The sequence below is a fragment of the Coffea arabica genome, chromosome 2c (assembly GCF_036785885.1).
Source record: "Coffea arabica cultivar ET-39 chromosome 2c, Coffea Arabica ET-39 HiFi, whole genome shotgun sequence".
Lineage (NCBI taxonomy): Eukaryota > Viridiplantae > Streptophyta > Magnoliopsida > Gentianales > Rubiaceae > Coffea > Coffea arabica.
The window spans coordinates 15721230-15737081 of NC_092312.1; the positions used below are offsets into that span (position 1 = coordinate 15721230).

Sequence of the window (15852 nt, forward strand, 5' to 3'; positions counted from 1 at the left end):
TAATTGATATGTTATAGTTCAAGCCATAAATTAAAAAGTGTTTGGTTCATGATTCCAAATTCAACCTTAATAAACATATTAATTACATTGAAATGCTTTCTATCTATTTTTTATTTAATAAAAATTTTAAAAAGTAGCCAGTTAAACAAAATAAATAACATAAAAATAATATTATGATTAAAATTTCATAAAAAATTTTAATATCTAAAAAATAATATATATTTTAAAATATTACAATCACGTGCACGTCAACTATCACTAGACTAGTCCTTAATTAACAAACAAACTACTAACACTAGGAGCTGCTACAGCTTCAAAATAATTCAGCTGCATGCCTTCACATAATTTGTGTACATGTAATCTAAAATGATTTTTCTTTGTTTTGCATGCATGAGAACTAAATTACAAGCCTTAAATTCCCGAGAATGATGGGAGACAGCTGAAGACTATTGCATCGCCTAACCCTAATTAAACATTGGTTATGGTCCCGGTCCCAGTCCCAGACCCATGCGAGAGTTCCAAGGACGCAATAGGCGCAGTTTCTTGTCCTATTAATGGTCAATGTTTGCGGCCATGCAGATTTTGTATTAACACGTTTACTACAAGTTAAACTCGTTCTTCACTTCTTCCCCGCAAATTTGGTGGAATTTGGTCTGCCATCCACAATCAATTGACTAGACTCGAAAAGAATATTTGTCAAGAGTTTCTATCTTTTCCTTGGCCGCCCTTTTCTAACCTCCGATTTCTAGCTTGCGGACGGGCATGAGCAGAATTGACGGAGAAAGGAGTTTTGTGGGTCGCGAGTCTAAAATGTTGCCCCAGTCTACCACCCGGGCTCATTTCTCATAGCGCTGTGGCACTTGAAGCGGGTAAAAAGTAAACCAGCTATGGTGGTGGGGTTTGATGTTGGATTCTGGGAGCTAGAGCGACCACCAAGTCTTCTTCCTATTGTCAATCTCCCCCACGCAGAATATGATATCTGATTGTTCCAACGCCATATCAGGGTATCTTGAACTTGATTGGGCCTTCTTAATGCCGACTAACTCATTAGATGTAACCTTTGAAGGAGGCGGGGAAAAGGCGCTAATTATAGATGCATATAATTATATTACTCCTCTGTTACAAGCAATTTAAGAAGCAGGAGTTTCTCCCAGATTTTCCCCCCGCTTAAAAATTCTAAAGATAAAAAATTACGAATCTGGCAGTTCGGACTTGCAATCAAAATACGACATTAGTAGTTTTTGATGGGAGGATACGAAAATGTTCATGTTTCTTATTTAATTTACTAGAAATGCGAAAGAAAGATAACAAGAAGATTCCTGCAAGCATTCGTGTAACCGATTAGTCCTATTGGAGTTAGAGAGCAGTAGCTCAAATCGGGGATGGGATAACACTTCTTAAATTGAGGATGAGATAACACTTCTTAGGAAACAGTCCTACAAATTAACGAGACAGGCAAATTTTCACCAAGAGAAAAAAAGAAGAAAAGGTAAATTTTCGCAGAGCATGGCCTTGAACTCAAATTTACCAAGTCCAAGAGCATCAAACACTTGTCGTACGTACATTCTGCCTTTGCTCAAAGTCACGGAGAGCAATGGATAATTGCAAGATGTTGAGTTGAGTTTTGCTACTTTGTCCAAAACCTCTCCATGATTGGATAGATCGGAGCTGGAAAGAGACGTATGATGGTAAAGAGATGCGGCTCCTTCATTCGATTTCCGAGCATCCGCCAGTCTTCCAGGCAATTCCTCATGATCTGTATGCAACTTAGGTCCGAGTTATCAGTGACTCGCCGAGATTTCTTTGCTTGACCTGACCTTTATTTGAGACGACAACTGCTGAGACTAGAAATGGGCACACGTGAGACTGGGGAATGCCGAAATGAGGAGCACGCAGGTAGATTATCCTTGCTGATCTCTTCGTGTTCGTGGTGACAGGCATGGTAAGTCTATTGGATTATTATGCCAATGCCTAGTGAGATGGTTAGAACATAAATTTCGACCTACCAAGGGATTCTTGATTCTAGTTTTGTGGTTGTGTCACAGTAACAAATTCAATTGAAATCTCTTTATGTATCGAAAAACTTCTCTAGTCAACGACCACGTCGCAAATAAAAGAGTGTTCATACGATTTTCGACTACAGGAATTAAGCTAAAGAAGCATCCCAATTGCGATCCCAGTCCAACTGTGAGTCTTGAAGCCAAGTGCAACACTGCTCAAGAACCAATATACATCCACCGCAACTATAGATCAGTACGAGTCTGTTCTGTTCAAGCAGTCGGCAATATTCCACTTTTGCAGGGTTAGCTTTACACGAACCAAAAGCATTAACCAAACCAGCTGGAACACTTAAACAGATCTTCCATGCTTTCAACCCACCATTGACAAATTAAAAATTTTAGAAAACTTCAGAGCCCGAAGCTCTTAACAGAGCATTATACACTGTCAATATCAACCACCGATAACAATCATTTAATTGTAATGTAGCGATTTGTACCATGCTTAGCCCAGTAGTTTTTAAGATCAAGAGCAATTGACAGATCATGACCACCTGCTGCTAGTCTAGTAAGCAACCGACTAAAAACGCTTCCACTCATCTTCCTCCCACCCATCCGAGCATGCCGTTTGTTTGGTATTTGCGGAAGTGGATACACTGATAAGGAGGTTGTGCAACAAGATGACTGCCAGCCCCCATTTCCCCATTTGTAACACTGCCTGGCTACACCAGTACACGTGCAAACAGGTATTGGCATTCGAGTCTCATCAAAACTTATCTGGTTGAGAGAACTAAGATCCTGAGCATCCCACTCAGCCTTTGACCCATCAGTTGTGACATGTCTATTCAGATCCTCACCGACCTTAGCCTTCTTAGCTGACTTTGACTTTGCTGGGATTACATTGTTCACTTTTGTTCGTTTTGCTTGGTGCGACCTGGCAGCTTCAGATGAAATTGCTGTTATAGGAAAGGCTTCGGTAATGGGCCCTTCCCTTGTCTTGTTGGCAGATTGAGCACTATTGGCATGAGGACTTCTATGCTGGTTGAAGCGCTTCATTCCATGCTGAGTGCCACAACCTAATGCACCATTCATAGTACTTTCTTGAAACTGGAGGGCAGCAATGGCATTGTCACGTTCTCGTAGGGCATGGTCACGCTCACTAATAGCCGTGTCTCGCTGCTGGATTGCTGAATCCCGCTCATCTAACGCTGCCCTCTTTTCAGACAGTGCCCTATCCCTCTCTTCAATTGCAGCATCCCTTTCAGCTAACAGCATGTTGATCTTTGTATTCATAAAGAAAGCATTTTGTTCCTTAATCTGATAATGCGGGATTCCATTCCACTGCACCAGTGAAAGAAAATTGCAGGAAACTACAAGCAGTATTCAGCAGGGATGCCTCCATAAAGGCTGACATCAACCTGAAAGGCTATTGCTATTTGAATACTAGTCTTTTTTCTTTTTTTATTCCATTTTTTTTCCTTTCACACACCAATGGAGACAGGAAAAAGATAATGTCAAACAATAATCACTTACCGGAGAGTGAGCCCCTTTGTAGTAATCTGTCCTCTGTCTCCTGCTTTCTCTTTGCCCACCATCATCCATTGTTCCAGTCAAAAGGCAGAACTCCAGATGCTTTAAAACAAAATGACTCTGCAACACATATTTATATAGTTCTTCATTTAAAAGTTATCCTGCACACATGGAAAGTCAAGCATATCATGAGAACTGCCAAAATAACCAATGTAAAAAAACCATTTCTGTTGTATTACCAAGTTACAATCACTCCATGCTAATTATGGATATCTTATTTAGCCCTTTTGATGTATCTCTTTTTCCTTTTTCTGGAAAGTGAAAAGCAGCAAGTGTGAAAAGAAGTTAAGACAGTGGGCCAAAAACAAAGAATAGCATCAAAGTAAATGGAATATTCCTGTTAGATCAGCCATCAAGATAAGTTCCTTTGAAAGTGTTCTACAATAAAATACACATATTTTAGCAACTTTCAAAACCACCACCATTCTTAAGCCTATCAAGCATAGAAGGAAAAGTTCTGAAAACCAAAATGACTGCAGATTTTTGTTGTATTGGAACCAGGTAGACAATGTCAAGGCACTTGTATTAATACTCAGCTACAGGAAAAACCAAAAAATTGTATATGTTGGCAGTATCAATTAGATAGAGAAGTTCAATATGATGCCACTAAAGTGTTAGTTCAAACTAAATTCCCTGAGTACATTTTACTTGACCAGATGCAGGTGTCAGACAAAACTGGCTAGATAAATCTAAGGCACAGGAAAGAAAATGTCAGAACTATAGGCATAATCCTTGACACCAGACTGAAACAAACCAGAACTTTTTCTTTTTCTTTTTCTTTTTTTGAAAATGCTTAAATTTCTAAAATGGGACTCACATGATCAATGCAGACAATGTACATTGCTAATCACGGAATTGAATTATTAATGGCCGTACTTACAAGTTAAGATAGCAGTTGAGGCCATGAAGAGATAACCAGAATCTATGGTTCAGTCCAAAATAATGTCACCAGATACAGTTTGTTTAGAACATTAAGCCAGGATACAAGGTATTGTGCAGCTACATTAACCCTCGTGACAGAGATAACACTAAACTTCAGCAGCAGACAATCACTGTAGAAAAGCAAAGTTCAGTTCATGTATCTCAAAGAGTAAAATGTTAAGGGCATGCATCTGAAAGAACATTACTAAAGTGTTCACAGTTTAGCCCAGTACGTGTAACTCATACATTCTAATTAGAGCCTGAACTTCCAAAACATGTTTCATGGAGTTTCTGTAGAACTAATCAAAGAAATAAGCCTAAGGAAGACAGAGAATGTTGTAAAGATGAATACAGACTCTCAAGTTCCAACTTGCTAGATTTGAATTAACGTTCTGATTCTTTTTTCTCCCCAATTTTAATAACAGAAATTGGACTCCTGCTTTCCCTTGAATTTTTGCTGAATCAAAAATAAATAATTAACTTCCTAATCTCAACTAACCACTGAGCCAACCTTTTGGAACCTGTGAACTATGATTTAGCGTAGCAGACATACATAAAAATACACATCCGCGACCGATCACATCAACAATCACATATCATGTAAATAAAGAATCGTGCCATTTGTCAATCTTTTTCATTTGTTCCTGTAACGAAAAGTATATTAACTGCCACATGCTTACTTTTACATTTAATTGTTTTTTGTCTGATAAATTTTGTCTTCCATCTTAGAATGTGGCACACATATGTTCCAGAAATTCATCTTTATTTTGGGATTCAAAGTTTTCTGTAACGTGAAGGTGTAAAGACCTCATTGCTTCTTTCATTATTCTGCCAGATATTAGCCCGAAGAGAATGATTACGAAATACGCACCTACACAATGCAAAGTAAAAAAGACAATGTTGAACGAAAATCATTTATTTACCCATCAACTCATCATCATCACTACTTAAATGTCTTTCCTTGCAAGAACACAACCAGACAAAAGGCAAAAAACAAATAGTGCCGGCTAACAAAAAAAAATCGATGAATAAAAATCTATGAAACAAAACAAACGAATGCAATTAACAAATGACAATGGCAAGGCTTTCCTCCGTCTGGTATAGTAAACTAAAAAAAAAAAAAAAAACTAATTAGAAGAATATTTGATGACGTATGAGGAGTTGAAAAGACAGTCGAAAGTAGGGTTTTAAGCAATCAAAGACGACCGATACTCGACAGACCAAGATAAAACGTTCTAATATGCGTGGGTCCCTGCATATATGAAGATTGAAGAGAAAAAAGAAATTGTGACCGCGGCGGAGGAAAAGAGCTTGAGAAAGAAGGCGGAATTGGACAAACTTACAGAAGAAGGATAGGAGGAGGAGGAGGAGGTGGTGGTGGTCGTGGAGAATCTGGGGGGACTGTGATCCAAACGGTTCTGCCCTCAAAGCTGTTAACCCTTCTCAACCTCCTATTCCTCCTATTTCAGCACTCAAATTAGCTTACTGGTAGTACTACTCTAGTATATCTTAAGAGAGATCTGCCCTTTTTTCTTTTTTCTTTTTTTCTTTTCTTTTTCTTTTCCTTCTCTTCTCTCATTTTCACAAATATTCCACTTTCCACACCCGCCCCCGAATTCTTTCTACCATACCCAATTTTTGCCTAATTCCTTTCTGTATTACACTATCATATTTAACCCACTCCTATGTATAAATTTGGTTCATTAACGTAATTTGGAGTTTAAGCGGCCTATGTCCTAATAATACATGCATTATAAACCGTCCATGTGATGTTTTTATTAGTTGATAAAAATATTTGACTCTAACCAATTTGTTATTGGAAAAGTTCAATGGGATCATTAACGTTTTTAAGTGTGTTTTTTGTTTCCTAGAATTGTCAAAAATTTGTCTAGTCATGTTGTAAATTGTTAGTTGTCATTTTCCAAATGAATTAGGTATCTTTAAAGACACCCATAAATTTGCTTTAATATGATAAAATTTCTATTTTTCCAACACTAGCTTTAGTTGTAAACCAAGTTAGTTTACATTTGAAATTGAATATAACTCAATTATCACACACACTACAAAATTGGGCAATAATAAAGGAGTAAATCTTATACATACTGACTATATACATATATATATATATTATCATTGGTGAATCAATGATACACGTGCAAAAAATTGGATTTTAAATTCAAAATTTGCATAATTATCATTCATCCAATATTGACGTATGAAAGATTAATTCATAATGAAATCATTCAGAATCATATTGTATTCATATAGCTAAATGTGTAAAATTTTCCGTGCTTACAAATACAAATGGGAATGAAAGGCTCAAAGGCAACATTGATTTCATATTATTTGCATTATTAATGACTAAACCTTCAAAAATTTGTACCACAGGGAAGTTAGTTTGCCTTCCCAAATTTCCTTCTGGGCTTGGCCACTTTCGGACCTGAACCACAGTAGAATGTACGAAATAGAAATAGCCCAAAACTCTTCTTCAGGATTAGGCCATCTCTCTGAGCTCTGAAGCAATATTTTCGGAACGTTAATGACTTTAAAATAATATTTAATAGAAATAATACTTGTAAAGAAGATTCCTTTTTTTTTAATTTGTTTTTGGAGAATGACCTAAAAAATAGGATCCAACCACTTAAAAAAAATCACATGTTATAAAATCTATTATAGAATTCAAAATAAAATCATTTCATATACAAAAAAAAATCATAAAATAATTACAAAAAAGAATACCTTGTAATTTTAACCAAAAAAAAGCTGCAAAATTTTTAAGGGTACATGACATGTGTATGAGAGATAATTTTACCTTATTTGTATCTCACCTTAACTTTTTAATCTAAATTTAACGAGGAATATTTTTAATAATAGCAAAACTTCGAACTTAATTAACATGGTGAGATTTTTTTGGGATTAATTCTTGATTTCCCCAAAAGAAAAAAGGAAATTGCATTGCCTTATATGAGTGACACGAGAAGCATGTAGGAAAATCGAGATAACGGTTTAACTGAAACATCCGAGATTTTTTAACGGCAAAAAGCTAATATGATTAAGGATGGCAATAGGGGCAGATGCCGTGGGGGACTATTGGGCGGGGGAGGGGGGAGAATTTTTTCCCCTCGTTTAGAAATAGACCCTCGCCCCATCCCCCTCCTTGCCACCCGTTTGAAAAAAAGATATACATATATACATAATTATATATATATAATATTTAATTTAATAAGTTATAATATGTATCATTTAATGTATATTAGTGTATGTAATATAATTGATATTATCAATTTTACTACTAATTATACATGTCTATTGATAAAAATTATTAATCATTTATACTAAATTTATTAATACATCTATATTAAATTCCTAACTACATTTAATACAATAACACTTTTGTTTTTAAAAAACACAATAATAATTTAGTGATTGTATTTATATCAAAAGTGAAAATTTGATTATTGTAATTATATTTATTTTATTATATTAGATTGTATTCAAATAACTTTTATTTAATTATTTTTATGAGTTTCAATTATGAAGTTACAGTGAATAATAATTTAGTGATGTATTGATATTTTAGTACTTGATTATTTACTATAATTTAATTATAATAAAATTTTTTTAATCCCACGATCCCCGCAGGGAAGCGGTCGGTAGGCGACTGGGCCGGGATGGGAGGGGTCCCCCCGCCCCATTGCCACACTTAGATGTGAGTATGTGACTTGATGGAGTCAAGAGAAGGGTAAGGTGCAATAAAAGCAACACTGCAGAAAAAATGCAAATGGCACCAAAACCTCAAGGCGACTTGGTGCCTTTTATAGGCTTTAAACCAAAATTCTCCAGAAGCCACGAACGCTAAACCCCTCGGCCATCAGAAGTTATCCAGTCTCTCTTTTCACGGTTTCTTCAGTCTCCAACCCTTCACGCCACGCTTAGTATCCAATTCCTGTAAGATCCCCTATATCCTACTACTTGTTTTTCCCGTGACAGCATTGAATTTACCGTTCTTTCTTTCTTTCCCCAATAAATGTGCAAATAACCGTTCATATATGCTTCTCCAATCCTGTGGACGATCATCCTGATAATTGTTCGACCTGCCATCGATAAAACTCTGATAAGAAGACTTGGGTTTTAAGGAAAATGGAGATGGGGCTGGTTACGTTGCTGAGAGTAGCATGGATTGCAGGGACTTTGCCAATTCTGGTAGCTTCTATACCCTGCTCTAAGCTCAATTGGTTTCACGATTTCTTGCTGGGGTTTGCCAGGCGAGGCAAGACTATGCAGCAATCATCTTCTAGAGTAAGTCATTATACTTCTGTATCGACCCACGCATGTACGATTGATTGATAACTAAATCCCTGAATTTCTTTCTGTTTTATTGTTGTAGTAATGCTGCTGTTTTGATGAATTATTCGATCATGCGCCAGGTGCTGTAGCATCTTCTTCATATGCATTTGAGGAACTGAGTTCCATCGAGCTTTCCTACTCTAATGCTTGTATGGTTTTGGCCATGGCTGGTGTTTCTTGTTGTTAGAAAAGCCATGATATTTTATTTTTCTCGAGAGAGAATGGATGACATTGGCTTATAAATTCAGAGTGATCATGTAGAGTGTAATTCAAGGTCAAGTTAGAATCTTTTTTAGAATGAATAGTCAAGATCAACCATCGTAGGTCATTTTCTTATAAATGCACAGATAGAGCCATTAGCTACTTTACGGTTGTTATTTTGAGTGTATGATAGCATGTTAAGATGATGCTATCTGACACGTGCTATTCCTTGATTACTTGACCACTGCATGCGATTATTCATTCCTTCACACTACTGTTTGATGCAGCCGGTGTGTTTTAAGTCATCTAACTATCTTCTTTTACATTGCTTCCATTGGTCAATGATTAAGGCCTTTACATCTCAGGTAGAATGTGAATGATGACATTTCATTTCAAGTCACATTTTCTTAGCATTTATAATTGCTTTGAGTTCTGAGCTTTTTATGATCTATTGGCTTTAACTTTGATTACGTCATAATGGACTCGACTTGGAAGTTTCTGTTTTTTTTTTTCAAGTACCTTTAGTTTCTGTTTCAGTTGATGGATTCTTTTTGGAAATCGTAAGTTTACACAATAAGAAATTCTTGTGTAATTGAACTTAGATGTTATACATGTACAGAAATTCACTGTCCCGCAGAAGTTCTTCTGTCACTTTTATGCATTGGCTGTTATTTGGACAACGTTCTTGCTGTTAGCAACATGGCTTTACGCATACAATATGGCACTATTGGTCTCCCAGCCACTGCACTTTTCTAGTATTACCAGCTATCTCACTGGGGGTTCACATAGCTTTTGGTTGCATGGATCTCCTTCGATGAAGATAGAACAGAGATACAGATGTTGGGTATCTATTTTTCTGCTTTTGTTAATGGAAGCTCAAGTGCTGAGACGCCTTTATGAAACGATATATGTCTTTAAGTACAGTCCTTCAGCTCGGATGCACATTTTTGGTTATTTCACAGGCCTATTGTAAGTATTGACATTTTTTCCTTTTCTCATGATTATTCAATAAATAGGTAAGTGGTCAAAGATCTTTCTTTGGTTTTGAGTCTGTGCTTGTGGTCCTTTGCTTCTGCTGAGTAGTAAGAATTAACACTCAAATTTTTTTTTCCTTTTTATATACTTGTGGGGCTCAAGGAGGTGGTACATCTAAAGAAACATGATTGACGTTATTTCCATGATATTTACCATTTGCAACTTGGAAGTTAACATTTGAACATTATTTTGTTCAATAATTTCATTAAATAAAACAGCGGTCATTAATATTTTAGTTCCTAAGACCATTGAAGTGTTCTATTGATTTCATGTCTTAAAATGCATGATAAAGTCTATTAAAGTGATTATTTCTGATATCTCATGGTATCAGCCAAAAATTCTTTGAACTTCTAAATTCCTCTAGAAACTCAGTCATTATCATTTATACTTCCTCTAAAACTCACTGAAAATTGCATAGGGCTGGAAACAAGCTAAATGCTAATAGTAAGAGGTAAAACTAGATGAAAGTAATATCGTGAGATCATTCATGAACAACATGGAAGGTTATAATTTTAGTATATGGAGTTCAAAGGCATCACAAGATAACTAGTCGTGTAGTCCTAGATTGTACAGCTATTATTTTCCAATAATCAAATAATTAATTGTTATGACCAATTTCTTTGTCAACTTGCAATCAGCCTACAAAATGCAATAAATAGCCTATCCCTAGTTTTCTTTGCAAAGATGTTATTGTGAAGTAATCAGACTTCTCTTTCAGATTGCTTATTTTTTCAACAATATGTTAACAGTTGTACTATATGCAGACCCCTTGGACTTTTTCCTGATTAGTTGTCTTTCTGATACTAGTTTCTATACAGCAGCGCCATTGTCACTTTGCTGTAATTACGTGTCAGAGGTATTCCTATTTGCCTCAAATCTGATTCAAGAACTAATAGTTAAAGGGAAGGACCGCATGCAATTCGGTGAATATAGTTGGTGGGGATTTGTCGGCCCTCTCTTAAAACTTAAATGGCATGCTTGGTTAGGTGCAGCTATTTTCCTTTGGGGTTCGGTTCATCAGCACCGCTGTCATGCGATTCTTGTAAGAAATTTTGTTATTATTGTTGGGCGTTCCTACAAATAGTTAGTAAAGTTATAGATGAGGTCAAGGCGAGTTCCAGATCACTTTTCTGATATTGTATCAAACATGTAGCTTCATTTTTAAGCATCTCTGGTTCCCCCCCCCCTCCTTATATAGTTATAGTATTATGGTAACAACTGGATCTAGAAGATTATGACCATTATGATTTGGCTTCATAGTATTTCTTTTTATGTGTTTTTCCCCTATGCAGCTCCTTGTCAAACATCAAGAATAGGATATTTGGCCAAATAATCTTATTTTATTGCTTATATCCTTTATCTCTGTATCTGCTCTTTATGGCAATTTTAGCAATTTTGACTGGTAGAAGAATATGCAACGTGGTCATGTTAATTTGAAAAGTTCTGGGTCTTGTAACAAATCTTAACTACCAAATCACCAAATATATTTTGGCATGTCATTTTGCCGTATCCATGGAGGAGAGAAATGCTTTAGTGTATTAATGTGCATGCCTCTGAAGTAAAATGCTCTTTGAACTTTGAAGGCTAAGAAAGTACTTTTTCAAGTTAAGTTTACACAATTGTTTTGTCTAACAGTAGAAAGGGTATTTGGTCTTTTTATTAGTTGGGTACTACTTAAGTTACTATTAAGATGCTATTATGTCAAATAATGATACAGTGCCTTAACTTGAAATGGTACTTTTACTTCAAATGCATTAAAATTCGTGTAATGTACTTTGAGAAATTTTCTCATGGCAGATTGCTTTAATTTACGAGTGTCGTGTGTTTGTCTGAGGGTGAGTTTGTCCTCTGTCCATGTTGGTTCACAAGGGTTTAACATATGAATAAACCATTAGAACATGCAAGTGCAAAGCTGCGTATATTCAACATTTTCCTGATCCTGCAGCATGTCTCTCTTTGAACGGGTTTCTTCTTAGTTATTTATGATGTGTTGCTTGGACTTCTGGGAGCATAAATAGACACCTAAGGTTCTACATTGATTAACGATGCTTAATTTTTCATATTTAGGTACATGTTTGTAATGGATTGTCAAACATGCCACATAACTTTGTTTTGAAACCAGGGTTTAGTGCGGGATAACTCAGAGCAGATTGAGGACTACATAATTCCTTATGGTGATTGGTTCAAATATGTTTCAAGCCCTCATTATCTGGCTGAGATTGTATGCCTCTTTTCCTTTACTGTACATTGTTTCATATCTTGCACAACTGTTTTTTTTTTTTTGGCTTGTTGGTGCATTGGCATTCTTGTCTTGCTCTGGTGGGCAAAATCAATTTACATTTTGAATTCTTGTGATCATGAAGGTAATATATGGTGGTCTTCTGGTTGCTGGTGGATGTTCAGACATTACGCTATGGTTGCTTTTTGGATTTGTCGTATGGGTTCTCAGGCTTTATCTCATTTTTTTTTTTCTTTTTCCTAGTTTCATTTAGGCCTGATTTTCCCCTCCTTTTCTGAAAATCTATTAATCAATCACCTCTATGCTTGGTTATGGGAACTTCTTTCAACCAGCATTCTTTGTTATAGTCTACATCCCTTTTATCTGCCATATAATTGTTGCAGGTGGCGAATCTTGTTTTTGCAGCCGCTGAAACACACAGGTGGTATCTGAGAAAGTTTGACAACTACCCTAGAGAGCGTTTTGCCATAATTCCATCATTTTATTGAGGCGCTCTCAAGGTACATTTTAGATTCCATTTATTGGGCTCAACTACTTGGCATTTTTGGCCAAGGAAGAACTATCTCTTGCATTTGAGACATGAGTGGCCGGTGCTCTTTTCTGTTCAGTTAAGGATCGGATTTAGGAAGATAGAATAGCTCGATTCTCTCTAGTGACATGATCGGACAATTTTTATGTTACTCTCTGTAACAGCAGTGAAGATGGTTAGCTGGTTCAGCATATAGAGTCCAGCTGGTGTATGTATAAGTAAGCTTCTTATTATATGTAGCGGCTTCTTGTGCTTTGTACCCACCATTTGAATCACTGGAAACATTTCTAGTTGGAGCATTGTTCTATTGTGCATTATGAAATGAGATGTGCAGACACTCTAGATTTGGATTGTGCAGTTCACAACAGTGGAGGTTAGCACTAGTACCTGGTGATACAACCATTGGCCGTTTAAGAGTGGCTACTACTCCCATCCATTGTTATCCTAATTGTATAGCCTGCAAGTTGCTATTGGTCAGCTCGACGTGGCATTGCAGTTGGGCGAAGATGTGAAAGCTTGTTTTGATCGTGAAAAATTTCCAACCGATGTGATACAGGAATTCTTTGTTTCCCTATTTAACACCCCAAACGCGGCTTTATAGGTGCTCAAATTCACTATTTAATTTCTAATTGAAATAATTAACATACATGTATTATTACGTAATATTATCCTGAATGTTAAAATAATCATCTTCACCTCAAGGAACATTTGTTTCATAGCTAACGGTCGCTGGGGGCTCTAGATGCGGGCATATGTCCATTTCTACTCCTTATCACTAGTCACCACCAACTCCTTGAAGGCTTCGGCGTTGCTGCTAATTAACCTTAGGTACCCGGTAACTTCCACCGGAAATTAGTGGACTAGGCTTTCTGTTGGCTACTGGGCGTGAACCTTCACCGGTTGGCCGATATCAATTTCTTCCTTTTAATTATACCTGGTTCTAGCTCCGCCTAAGTCCGCCTAAGTTAAGAAAATGTCCGCTGTGTCCTTTACCAACCATGCATGCACAAGGTTTGATTAACCATTTGAATTAGGGGTGCAAATGGATCGAGCTCAATCAAGTAGCTCGCCAGCATGGTGGATCAAAATTTGAACTCGAACTCAGTCAATGCGAGTACGACTTTCAGTTTAAGCAGCTCGAGCTGCTTGACGAGTTCGAGTATAATATGTAAAGCTCGAAAATTCATTGAGTTTAATCGAGTTTTACACATATATATATTTTTTTAAAAAAAATTATTTATTAGTATGAAATGTCTATTTTAAACGTTATTTAAATTATATAAAATAGACAAATTTATATTTCCTAAACTCGATTAGGCTCGATCGAGGTCAAATTAAACTCAATTTGCACGAACTCAAACTCAAAACAAAACAAAATCGACCTCGAGCTCAACTTTAAAGAGTTTGACAAGCTCGAGTAAAGCAAAACAAAATCGAGTTCAAGTTTGACTTCAATCTCGACTCTCAAGATCTCGACGAACTTGAGTTCAAACTCAAACCCAAAATTTTAAATTCAAATTGAATTTGAGCAGTGCACTACCCGAGCTCAACTTGTTCGAACTCAACTCACTCACTCGATTGCACCCTTAGTTAGAGTATCTTATCTTGGACTTCTCCAATGTACGTGGCAAGCCACGCATAACTACGTGAAGTTGTATTACAACTCACTTGATCATGCTACTTCCTAGCACTTTCCAGGTCAGGTTGGTTCCTTATTATTATACTTCTTCTAATACATTCCAATCAATGCCGTCTACGTACGATTTAAGATTTATTTCATTTTATTTTATTTTTGGTGTGCGAATGTCAGGATATTAAACTACTGGAATGCACAAAACTGAAAACGTGTCCGAATGATACATCTATTCTTAGTGTTTGCCGAGAAGAGAAACAATAATAATGATAAAGCTACAGCCAGACGTGGCCAACCTAAACTCTACAGACTTGTAGCTTTTGATGACGGACACATTGCAATTGCATTGTATGACTACTTAATCCTAGCCTTATCTTAGTAAAAGAACGGCATAACAATTGCTCATTGCTGATAAAATATGGACGGAAAAGATGGATTAGGTCAAACATAGCAGCATTAGGCTTTATCTGAAAAACGCAAATCGGTGGCCAACAAATTTTGGTGCGTGGGGAGAAATTTAGAACATTGTTATGGTACGTCAATGAAATTTGGTTTAGACATTAGCAGTTACTTTTCTTGATGGGCAGAGTACCGAATGATTAGGACGTAGACTCCAATTCTAACAAGACAAAGTTGCAATTTCTTGCACTCTCACCGTGTTAACATTTCAAATTGTATTCAACAGCCTAAAATTAGATTGTCTTAAACTACAACGTTTTGCCGTATAATCAACTACAATTACAGAGTCGATTCAATGGTGATGAACAGAATCGTGGCCTTTGCCATCGGACTCTACAATCTTTAATGGTATCTTCACCTTACTATTATTGCATGTTTACGACGGGAGACTGCATTATGGCTCGTATGAAGGATCCACAAATCCAACTGCAGCATCAAATATATGATTCCCATCATTCGCTAAGACTCTATGTTTCCTCGATCTATCTCTTCCAATTCGTAACCTAACATGGCATATACTCCCATGTTAATTTTTCAGGAAAAAAGAGAAAGCATTACACATTTGGAAGGCGTTTTTATAGAACAAGGCCTAAGCCAAATTTATCACGGAATTGTAAGTAAGAGATTTTGGATTTAAAACCTCCCGTTTATCCAAAAAAAAAAAAAAAAAAAAGAACCAACTTTTATCATAGTGCAAATTAAACGTAACCCAAAGAGATTAATTAAACGTAAGCAAGGAGATTGAATCTCAACAGATAATATTTAATAGCCAAGGGTGCGGCATATAAATGAACATTGGTGGTGGGGAATAACGTCTTGGATGATGTGTTTCTGGGGTAGGTTACGGTCCTGGTTATCGATTACCAGAAAAAATTAGGTCATGGTTCGGCGCAGGTGTCAC

The 15852-nt window shown here is 36.5% G+C and overlaps 2 protein-coding genes across 7 annotated transcripts; one reads left to right on the forward strand and one right to left on the reverse strand.

Annotated features, from left to right (window-relative positions):
• Positions 1-2052: 2052 nt before the first annotated feature.
• On the reverse strand, positions 2053-6140 carry LOC140004109 (protein BASIC PENTACYSTEINE4-like). Of its 2 annotated transcripts, XM_072074572.1 has the most exons (4): positions 5852-6140; positions 4468-4639; positions 3531-3688; positions 2053-3338 (listed from the first exon to the last, which is right to left on the reverse strand). In XM_072074572.1, exons 3-4 carry the CDS (start codon positions 3597-3599, stop codon positions 2469-2471), a joined length of 939 nt encoding a protein of 312 aa, XP_071930673.1. In that variant the 5' UTR covers positions 3600-3688; positions 4468-4639; positions 5852-6140; the 3' UTR covers positions 2053-2468. The 2 variants fall into 2 exon arrangements, with proteins under 2 accessions (XP_071930673.1, XP_071930672.1); XM_072074571.1 differs by lacking the exon at positions 4468-4639 and having other exon boundaries at positions 5852-6139.
• A 2088-nt stretch (positions 6141-8228) lies between these two features.
• On the forward strand, positions 8229-13216 carry LOC140004110 (polyprenal reductase 2-like). Of its 5 annotated transcripts, none has more exons than XM_072074566.1 (7): positions 8229-8807; positions 9676-10025; positions 10899-11133; positions 12214-12312; positions 12455-12526; positions 12714-12830; positions 12939-13216. In XM_072074566.1, exons 1-6 carry the CDS (start codon positions 8649-8651, stop codon positions 12816-12818), a joined length of 1020 nt encoding a protein of 339 aa, XP_071930667.1. In that variant the 5' UTR covers positions 8229-8648; the 3' UTR covers positions 12819-12830; positions 12939-13216. The 5 variants fall into 5 exon arrangements, with proteins under 5 accessions (XP_071930667.1, XP_071930670.1, XP_071930668.1 ...); XM_072074569.1 differs by having other exon boundaries at positions 8229-8456; positions 8628-8807; positions 12714-13216; XM_072074567.1 differs by having other exon boundaries at positions 8230-8456; positions 8631-8807; positions 12714-13216.
• The last annotated feature ends 2636 nt before the right edge of the window (positions 13217-15852 follow it).

Coding starts and splice junctions, on each gene's coding strand:
- LOC140004109 (XM_072074572.1), bottom strand. CDS start 3,599: ATGGATGATGGTGGGCAAAGAGAAAGCAGGAGACAGAGGACAGATTAC. Junction 3,339..3,530: donor ACAAAGGGGCTCACTCTCCG/GTAAGTGATTAT, acceptor TCACTGGTGCAG/TGGAATGGAATCCCGCATTA.
- LOC140004110 (XM_072074566.1), top strand. CDS start 8,649: ATGGAGATGGGGCTGGTTACGTTGCTGAGAGTAGCATGGATTGCAGGG. Junction 10,026..10,898: donor GGTTATTTCACAGGCCTATT/GTAAGTATTGAC, acceptor TTCTGATACTAG/TTTCTATACAGCAGCGCCAT. Junction 11,134..12,213: donor ACCGCTGTCATGCGATTCTT/GTAAGAAATTTT, acceptor TTTTGAAACCAG/GGTTTAGTGCGGGATAACTC.